Source organism: Phascolarctos cinereus, unplaced genomic scaffold, assembly GCF_003287225.1.
Source record: "Phascolarctos cinereus isolate Bilbo 61053 unplaced genomic scaffold, phaCin_HiC Scaffold_1;HRSCAF=81, whole genome shotgun sequence".
In the NCBI taxonomy this organism is placed as follows: Eukaryota; Metazoa; Chordata; class Mammalia; order Diprotodontia; family Phascolarctidae; genus Phascolarctos; species Phascolarctos cinereus.
Window position 1 is genome coordinate 186,248,293 of NW_027555514.1, and position 9,461 is coordinate 186,257,753.

At 51.1% G+C, this 9,461-nt stretch overlaps 2 protein-coding genes across 2 annotated transcripts; one reads left to right on the forward strand and one right to left on the reverse strand.

Annotated features, from left to right (window-relative positions):
- The first annotated feature begins 228 nt into the window (after positions 1-228).
- TPI1 (triosephosphate isomerase 1) lies at positions 229-3,699 on the forward strand. The gene is made up of 8 exons (XM_020994259.2): positions 229-408; positions 772-906; positions 1,904-2,027; positions 2,172-2,256; positions 2,357-2,489; positions 2,707-2,792; positions 3,137-3,224; positions 3,341-3,699. The coding sequence occupies exons 1-8, from the start codon at positions 369-371 to the stop codon at positions 3,457-3,459; spliced, it is 810 nt and encodes a 269-aa protein (XP_020849918.1). The 5' UTR covers positions 229-368; the 3' UTR covers positions 3,460-3,699.
- A 292-nt stretch (positions 3,700-3,991) lies between these two features.
- On the reverse strand, positions 3,992-6,303 carry SPSB2 (splA/ryanodine receptor domain and SOCS box containing 2). Its single transcript, XM_020994260.2, has 3 exons — positions 6,122-6,303; positions 4,979-5,760; positions 3,992-4,230 (listed from the first exon to the last, which is right to left on the reverse strand). Exons 2-3 carry the CDS (start codon positions 5,646-5,648, stop codon positions 4,103-4,105), a joined length of 798 nt encoding a protein of 265 aa, XP_020849919.1. The 5' UTR covers positions 5,649-5,760; positions 6,122-6,303; the 3' UTR covers positions 3,992-4,102.
- Between the last annotated feature and the right edge of the window lie 3,158 nt (positions 6,304-9,461).

Consider the following 9,461-nt stretch of genomic DNA (forward strand, 5'->3'; position numbering starts at 1 on the left):
GGCTAATAGGACTGAGGGTACCAAAGCTGCCTTGACTGATATACTGCTGAACCTGGCCAACCTATTGCTAGGCACTAAGCTGAGGTCTAGCAGCATCCTTTCATCAAGGCCTTTGTTGCATGGCACCCTTTATGTGGTCTGATGGTGAGGGCAGAGCTGAGCCTGGCCATGTACTAGCTAGAGGAAGGAGCAATGGCAGACCTCTCAGCCATCAGGTCCCAGGAATTTCCTGAGAAGAATCTGGCACTGTAGGCTTGGAGTCATCTTGGCCTCTTGAAAATTAACATTCAATCTCTACGAGCTTTTGCCAACAAGGGTGTCACCAGCTAAGAAGGAAGTGTAGTTTATTCTCTGTCCTCTGGCCCACAATGTCTGCAAAGATGCAGGTAGAATGGAACGTGACAGTGGGTAAGTCACTTCACCTTTCTGGGCTTCAGTTTACTCTTCTGTAAAATGAGGTGGTGCTAGGCAAGCTCCAAAAATCCCTTCCCACCTTTTTACCGATGCCATAATGGGGGTAAGAAGGAGCACAGGTATTGAGTCAATTTTGGCTGGGAAACCATGAGGTGGCCTTCCCGGTGGAGCCCTCCGAAGGCGGGGCGCCGAGGGCAGCCCGGACACCTCCCTGGAGGCGGGGCGTTGGGTCGGCCCGTAGAACGCGGCGAGGGGGAGGGGCGCCAGGGTGGGGCGGAGCTAGTCGCCGGTCTACATAAGCGGCTCGGGTTGGGGCGGTGGTTGTGCTCTACTGCTGACCTTCAATCTCCTCCGGAGTCACTGCCCGTTACCGACGAGCCATGGCGTCGCGGAAGTTCTTCGTCGGGGGCAACTGGAAGATGAATGGGGACAAGAAGTGTCTGGGGGAACTCATCACCTCGATGAACGGGGCCAAGGTGCCCGCCAACACCGGTGAGCGGGGGCCGCCGGCCCGAGACATTCCTCCCCACGCCCCCCGCGACACTTCCCCGCCCGAGAGCGGGATGGGACCGGCCGCGCGGGGTCCCGGGGGCATCCCCATTCATCCCCCCGGAGGGTAGGGGGCGAGGCTCCATTAGTGACTGGGGACGGGGGTAGCCGCTCGTGGGGGCGGGGAGGGGAGCGGGTCGCTGCCCTCCTCCCCACGGGGTCGCGGGAGGAAGATGACAGCGCGAAATGGGCCCGCGGAGCCCCGCTCCCCCTCCCATGCGCACTGTGCGGGGCTGCACGTAGCGCCCGCTCGGCCGGCCGGGCACGTGGCCGGCGTCTGGTCCGGAGCCTGGAGACGGCTGGAGCTGCACGAATGCGGCCGCTTCCCTCGTGCCAGCCCGGACTAAAGGGCACCTGCGAATCTGGGGCTCCCCAAGCCCACGAGTGGGGGCAGCCAACGACGCCCCGCTTCCTACAGCCGATCCCCCCTCCTCCATTCCAGGTCCATCCAGATAAGGTCAAGCAGAGTGACCGGACTCTGCAAGGACAGATTTAGCAGCCCTTTCCCAAGTTCTTTAATTGGCTTATACACTTTCTCTGCTCCTTGAACCCCCACCCCCATTTCCCATTTCCTGTTTGAATGCCCGTATGTGGCTTTGGATAGGGGAACTATTTTGGGGAAAGGGTAGGGTTGCCTCTCAGGGAATGCTGAGAACCCGTGCTTAGAATAGCCTTGGGGTAACCAGAGCTACTCCTGCTTAAAGATCACTAGAGGGCAGGGCTGATAATGAAGAGGCTGGGCCCATGGTCTTTAATGGGGAACTAGTGAGATTAGGGCATCCTGGAAATAGATTTTGTTTGGAGGCAGGATAGCCTTCCTGTCTTGCCAAAAGGAAGGCAGTATCCTTTCTTTTGGCTCAAGGAGGAAAGTCAGGTTTTCAAGAGAGAGGCTAAGTAGTTTGGGGCATGACTTCATTTGTCTGTATTCTTCCCTCCCCAGAAGTGGTATGTGGAGCCCCTTCTATTTACCTTGACTTTGTTCGTCAGAAACTGGATGCAAAAATTGGTGTAGCTGCTCAGAACTGCTACAAGGTGGCCAAGGGTGCATTTACTGGGGAGATCAGGTAAGGCACCAGACTGGTCCAAACTGTGGGAAATGTCCCTTAGTCATTTTTCAAAAAACATTAGCTTGATATTATGGGTTGTGGGGATAGAGAAAGAGGCTCAGACTGAGATGCCTCTGTATTGAGTCTTGCTTTCTTTCTCAGCCCTGCCATGATTAAGGACTGTGGGGCCAACTGGGTGATCCTGGGACACTCTGAAAGGAGACATATCTTTGGGGAGTCGGATGAGGTGAGTAGTAGGGAAGAAAATGAGAAAGGGATCTGTAAGGGGAAGCCCCAGGGAATGGGAAAGGGGGCATGTCTTAATAATACATTCATTGTCCCTGCAGCTCATTGGGCAGAAGGTAGCCCATGCTCTGTCAGAAGGCCTAGGAGTGATTGCCTGTATTGGTGAGAAGTTGGATGAGAGGGAAGCTGGAATCACTGACAAGGTCGTTTTTGACCAGACCAAGGCCATTGCAGGTAACGGCTGGTTTAGGGATGATTAGCACCTGTGTCACAGATAAAGATACTGAGACCCTGGAAATTTTTACTTGCCTAATAGTGTTACCGGTAGTACTTGCCCTCTTGTGCCACCTTCTGGCTTTAAAAGCAAAAGGCTGGGGCTGGAGGAAACACTGAGAGGTAGCTAGATTGAAATTCCAAAGTCTCTGAGCCTGCATTCTCTCTGGCCCCACAGATAACGTGAAGGATTGGTGCAAAGTCGTCCTAGCCTATGAACCAGTCTGGGCTATTGGTACTGGCAAGACAGCTACACCCCAGCAGGTAATAAGACCCTTGGAGAAGACCCCAGCAGGAAGAGGGAACACTTGGTGTCCTGCAGCCCTCTTGAATCACAGAACTTCAGAGATGAAAAACAGATATTATCTAGTCCAGTCTCATTTAGGGATGAAGAAATGGAGGTTCAGAGTGGTGGTAATTTATCCCAAGTCACACAGGTAGTAAGTGACAAAACTGGGGTTAAAAGCCAGATCAGTGACCTTTCATTATACCCTCATTTGCCCCTACAAGATTACTCAGAAATTGCTATGATCACCCCTCCCCACTTTGCCTTTAAGAGTTCCAGGAAGAGGAGATTTGAGAGCTGTGTGGGTATCTCTCTATTCTAGGCCCAGGAGGTACATGAGAAGCTTCGGTGCTGGCTTAAGACCCATGTCTCAGAACCTGTATCACAATCTACCAGGATCATTTATGGAGGTCAGTAGATGTGATCCTCAGTGTTGGAGAGAGGAAGGAGGGAAGAGGGGAGAGAGGATGGGGAAGCAGAGATTCTTCCTGGAATTCAGACTTAATCTTTTCTCACTTCTTCTCAGGCTCTGTGACAGGGGCCAACTGTAAGGATCTGGCATGCCAACCTGATGTGGATGGCTTCCTGGTGGGTGGAGCTTCCCTTAAGCCTGAATTTCTGGACATCATCCAAGCCAAAAACTGAGCCCTTCATGTGGCCCTCTGACTCCCTTACATACAAAGCTGGGACTAGGCTACACAAGTCTGATTTACCCCTCCCCCTCCCATGTGATTGTGATGTTCTTTCCCCTCCCCCCCACGATCCACTTCAAGCTACACCTTACTCCATCATGTAGAGCGTGTGCACCAGTTCTCAGCTCCTCAGCCCTTCCTCCAATGGACCAGGCCTTTCTCCATTTACTATAAATTTGAAGGAAGCACATCATGTTTATGGTTTCTTATTGGCTGGTTTGGAAGTGGAAAGGGTGTGACTTGGTGTTCTCTGTCCCTATAAGGGGTGGGTGGCTGACAACCCTCTTCTCCTTCCTCTACTTCCTGTTTCTCAGACTTAAGCAAGAATCTTACTCTCCAGTCAGTAAGGGGTGGGGGTGGTGGGGGGTGGGAAACAGGTAATGACAAGGGTGAATGACAACTTTGTGCCAATGCCTTATTCTGACCAGGCCTCAGAGATGGGGGTGGGATGGGGGTAGGGGGACAAAGGATCCAGGGACATCTCCTCTTTGTCAGGCAAATTCTAGTTGAAAACTACCACAGAGCTGTTAACAATACTCTCATTATCACTTAAAGAAAAAGAGGCCCTCAGCTTGTCAAGTCTGTAGTAGGTGGGGTCACTGGTACAGCAGGTACCGTTTCATGGCAGGGGGCAAGGGCAGGGCAGAAACCTCACCCAGCCGAGCTTCCCCCAAAATGTCACGAATGCACATTCGGCTCAGGTGGAGAAGGGAGTGAGGTTCCGCTGCAGGGAGAGAAGAGGAAGATAATTACTTGAAGGGTAGCAAACTGAAGGTCACTTCTGGCCTGGCCCCCCACCTTCTGTCCTTGGACGTTTCTGTTTCCTTTGCCTAGCCTTGTTTTGGGTGATCCAGCCATAGGGTTGGGAGGCTGGTGTGTTGGGGGATGGGGGTACATGTTGTCTTGCCAGAGCCTACAAACCAATGCCAACAATACGGGTCTGGGGATAGCAGGGCAGAATCCTTGATGGGAGATGAGAGACTTGCAATTAACTGCCACTACTGCTTTTCTTCAAAAAAGAGGAAATAGTTCCTTAGTACCTGAAGCCTCTCTCTATCTCCCTCCCCCCAAGCCAAAGCTCTGTAGGGAGGGTGGATTAGTACAATCTTTAGCCATGGGCCAGAGAGCCTTTAACCCCATCCCATCAGACCAAATTCCTCCCCTCCACCCAGGTCCCAACCTTTTATTTTTTTCTGGGGCCTCCATGTTGTGCCCAGAGTCTTCCTCTATCAATTGAAGAAGACAGTTTTAGGGAATCCAAGTAGAAGGCCAATCTTGAGTGTTTTTAGAGCATTCTCCTTCCATCCCTCCCTTCAAGAATTCCCATGTAACTGCCTCTTGTTTTAGCTTGTAGTACGCTTCCTGTTGACCAACAAGACCCCTGAGCCTTGTGACAGACCACCTTTGTTCCTTCTCTAGTTTGTGTCCTGGAAATGCAAACCACCCCCACGAATCCAGCAGCCCAATCTCACCTCTCCTTTCACCCAGGTATCGGATTCGGACCTGGCACTGCCCCCATACAGCACTGACAGCGGGGTAGAGGGTCCTTCCTTTAAGGCCGCGGAAGGCAGGCCCCAGGTAGGTACCTCCAATGGCATAACCCAGAGTTCCTTCCTCCATATCCAAAACTACCAGCAATCGCTCCGGGACTTCCAGACGCTCATCCCTAAGCCCTGTGGGGTATCTAGGAGCCCCACTTCCCATGCTTTGGTGATACAACTTGCCCCGCCCAATGTCCCAGCCCCAAGACTCCCCATTGCTGCCCAGCAATGCCGAATAACAGTCTGCCTGCAGTGGAGCCAAGGCCGTGGCCACACCGACCACAGCATGGGTGCCTCTCTGCTCCGGGGGCCAGCCAATCTCCCAGGCATGCAGGCCCCTGGAGTAGCCTCTCTTGCCTCGGGCTCCATCAGTGCTCTGAGCCACAGGCCTTCGCTCAAAGCTCAGCCCCTCTTCCTTGACCTCAATGTTCTCTGAGCAGTCCTTGGGGTTCCAGCCATGATGCTGCTGCACACTCAGGTCTACAGGGGGTGCTGACAGCAGCTCCTCCAGTCCCTCCGGGAAAGACAGATCTTGGTATGAGGTGGTTGGGGATGGGGTGCTGCTGGTCCCACTGCCCCCTGCCAGGGCAGTCTGGCCCATGGGAGGGGGGCTTGGAGAATCCCCCCAATGCAGACCTGGAGAGGGAACGGTCGGCTAGAAGGTAAGAAGAACGGTTTCCCACCCACTGCTGCTAGTGAAAGAGTTGCTTCACCTGGGGAGACAAGAATGGTGCGAGACAGAAAGTGAGAGTGACTTCTCCATCCTGCCCCGAGCTTCTCACAACACCCCTGCTCGCATCCTGAGGTTTCTCCTCAATATTCACTTTCCCAGACCTTCGCGCCCCCGCCTCCCTTCCTGTCCTTCCAGGTCCCTTTCTCTATTTGCTTCTCTGTAGCACCCTCACTTCTTCTGTCCTTCACCCACACCTCCCGGTAGACGGGGATCCCAAAGTGTCTCAATCACGATCCCCACTCCTACGCCGCCTCCATATGCAGATTCCTTGAACTGCGAAGAGCACTTAACTAGAAAGTTCGAAGATGTGAGTTCGAATTCCCGACTCTGCTGCTTATTACCTGTTATCTTGGGGCCAGTCACTTCCCCTTGGGCCTCAATTTCCTCATCTGTGAAATGAGGAGTCTCAGCTAGATAATCTCTAAGGTCCGGTCCAGTCCCAAAGCCAAGGATCCCACAGTCCCTTCCGGAGGAGTCGGATCCCCGACAGCCCAAGTTCCCTCTCAGCTTCCGCCTCCTACGCTGGGCCCCGCCTCTATCCCCCCCCCGTCTCCGCCCTGCTCCCCCTAACTCCGCCCCGGACCGCGTACTGGAGCGTGAAAAAAGGGGGTGCGGGTGGGAGGAAAATAGCGCTTTACTCCCGGAGCAGGGAGTTTTCTTGGATCAGGATTTAGAGCAGAGCGTGGAAAGGACCCTCTGTTTTACTGAAAGAGAAATCGAGGGTGCGGGAGGTGAATTTGCTAAGGTCACCTGGAGCAGTTACAATTCGAACCTAGCTCTTCTGACTTGAAAGTCAGTGCTTTTTCTCCTGCTCTGCCCTTGTCTTTGTGTCTCCGGACTCGGACTTAATCTTTTATAGGCAGTCGTTACCTTAGGAATTCGGGGGTGGGAGGTGGGAAGGGAAGGGAACGACTTCGCGTGTGTAGGACAAGAGTGAGCACCCATGCCTCGGCTTCTGTTTGTGCCTGTCACGGGGCTAAGTCGTGCCTGCAGCCCCCCCCCCCCCCCCCCGCTAGGTGCTTGGGGAATGAACGTCAACGTTTTGCTAAAAAGGTGCCTGCTACTTAGGCGGATAATACGCTTGGACGTATTTTGTGTGTGCGCGCGCAGACCCACAGCGGAGCTCCTTCTTGCCTCTGAAGAATGAATGACTGTTCTGCTCAGTTGTATAACCATGATTCTGTCTACCCGTCGCGTCACATGAGGTGGGCGGGGAGCCGGGAGCCTGCAGAGCTCTGTGCGTGCCCCGCCTGGGCCGGGGAATGGTAGCGAGGGGCGGGCAGGGCGCGCCTCGGCACCCTCTGGTGGCCACCATATGATGCTACACCATTCAGCTCTTTTCTGCGGCAGCGCGGGGCTGACTAAGCCCATGCCTGCCCGGGGGGATCTGCCTTGGTTTGCAGTCAGGCTCCCCTCCACTCTCACAGTGGCTGTGGTAGGGAGGGCAATGGATCCCTAAGTGATGGTCTACTCTGTCGAGTTCTTCCCTCTGGACGTTCCTAATTCTCTAAAGCATGAAGGGAGTAAGAAGGCAGCGCGCTTGCTAGGATCATAGATTTAGAAGTGGATGGGACTTCAGAGTCCATATATATAGTGAGGGAGTAAGTCAGAAAACAAGCATTTATAAAGTGCTTCCTATGTACCAGGCACTGTGCTGAGTGCTGGTGAAACAAAAGCAAAAGAAAACAACCGGCTCACAGTCTAATCAGGGAGACAACATGGAAACAACTACATACAAATAAGAAATATGTAGTTTATATTGGAGATGGTTTCCGAGATAAGGCGGTAAGATTACGGAGAACTGGGAAAGGCCTTTTGGAGACGGCGGGACTTTAGCTGATCCACGAGGCAGAGATGAGGAAAGCCAGGCCTGGGGGGATAATGCAGTTCGGAGATGAATTGTTCTATGCCAGGAACTGCAAGGAAGCAAGTCTCACCTGAAGGCAGAGTAGGTGTGAGAAGACTGGAAAGGGAGCAAGTTATGAAGCCAAGCACTGGTATATGGATGTATTGGAATGCAATTGTGCAATAAGAAATGATGAACAGGCAGATTTCAGAAAAACCTGGAAAGACTTGTACTAATTGATGCAAAGTGAAATGAGCAGAACCAGGGAGACTGTACATAGTATCAGCAACACTGTGTGATGATCAACTATGAATGACTCAGCCATACAACAATCCAAGACAAGTGCAAAGGACTTGGGAAGGAAAATGCTGTCCATATCCAGATAAAGAATTGATGGACTCAGAATGCAGATTGAAGTATATATTTTTTCCACTTTATTCTTTCTCATGGTTTTATTTCTTTTTGTTCCGTTTCTTCTTCCACAGCTGTGATGAATATGGAGATATGTTTTACATGATAGCACATGTATAAACTATATCAAACTGACTACCATTTTCAGAAAAAGGGAAGGGTGGGAGAAAAGTTTGGGACTCAAAATCTTGTAAAAATGAATGCTAAAAAATTTCTTGATATGTAGTTGGGGAAAAATCCTATTTAAATTAAAATAAGAATTTAAAAATCCAGCAATATTGGCCCAAGATTTTTTTAAAAAAAGAGGCCATGTAGGATTTTATACGTGATACTGAAGGTGACAGGCAGCCACTGGAATTTGTTGGAGATCGAACAAGAAAGCTAATGCAATAGCCCAGGCATGAGGTGATGAGAGGCCTTATTTGGGGTAGTAGTGTCGAGGGAAAGAAGGGAGAGTATACAGAGGTATAACAAAGATAGAAAAGACAGGCCTTGACAAAAGATTGGATACACACACAGCTAGCAAGTGTTTGAGGACACTTAGGAATTCAGGTCTTCCTGACTCCAGGCTAAGAGCTCTATCTACTTTGCCACCTACCTACCCTGTGGCCTTCTAGAATTAGGTAATCTTGAGTGAGTCACTGCTCCTCCCTTTCATCTTCTGTAAAATGCAGACTAAGTGATCTTTAAGGACCTTCTTAGTTGTAATTATAACAATGGTGTGGGCTGGGCATACACTTGATAAAAGTTCCCATAGGAAGAGCTGCCTACCTCAGGCTCATTTCCTAGTTTTGTGCAAAGTACAGAAAAGCAGGCTACCCCTTTATTAATTATTAATTCATTAGCCTGCAAAGGACTTTATTATATAATTTGGTCACCATGTAGACACCCTTAAACCATCTGTCAAGTGGTTTTGTGAGAATATCTCTGGCCCATGCCAAGGCTTTCTCAAGAGCTGCAGTGTCCAATTATTATTGGCCAGAGGCAGTTTGCCTACAAACTTAATAAACTAGTCCCTCTAGGGGTAGCTAGGTGGCATAGTGGATAGAGACCCAGTCTTGGAGTCAGGCGTACCTGAGTTCAAATCCAGCCTCGGATAACTTGACACTTACTACCTGTGTGACCCTGGGCAAGTCACTTAACTCCAATTGCCTCACCAAAAAAAAAAAAAAGGAAAAAAACTACTTCCCCTCCCAATGCCACAAACTTGAAGTGCTCATTCCTCAGTAGAATCAAAATTTAGGCCATGGGAAAAGAAATTGACATTGCTGTGAAATGAGAATTATAGAAATGTTTTGTTTTGTTTTGGCAATTGGGGTTAAGTGACTTGCCCAGGGTCACACAGCTAGTAAGTGTCAAGTGTTTGGTCTGAGGCCAGATTTGAACTCAGGTTCTCCTGACTTCAGGGCCGGTGCTCTATCCAC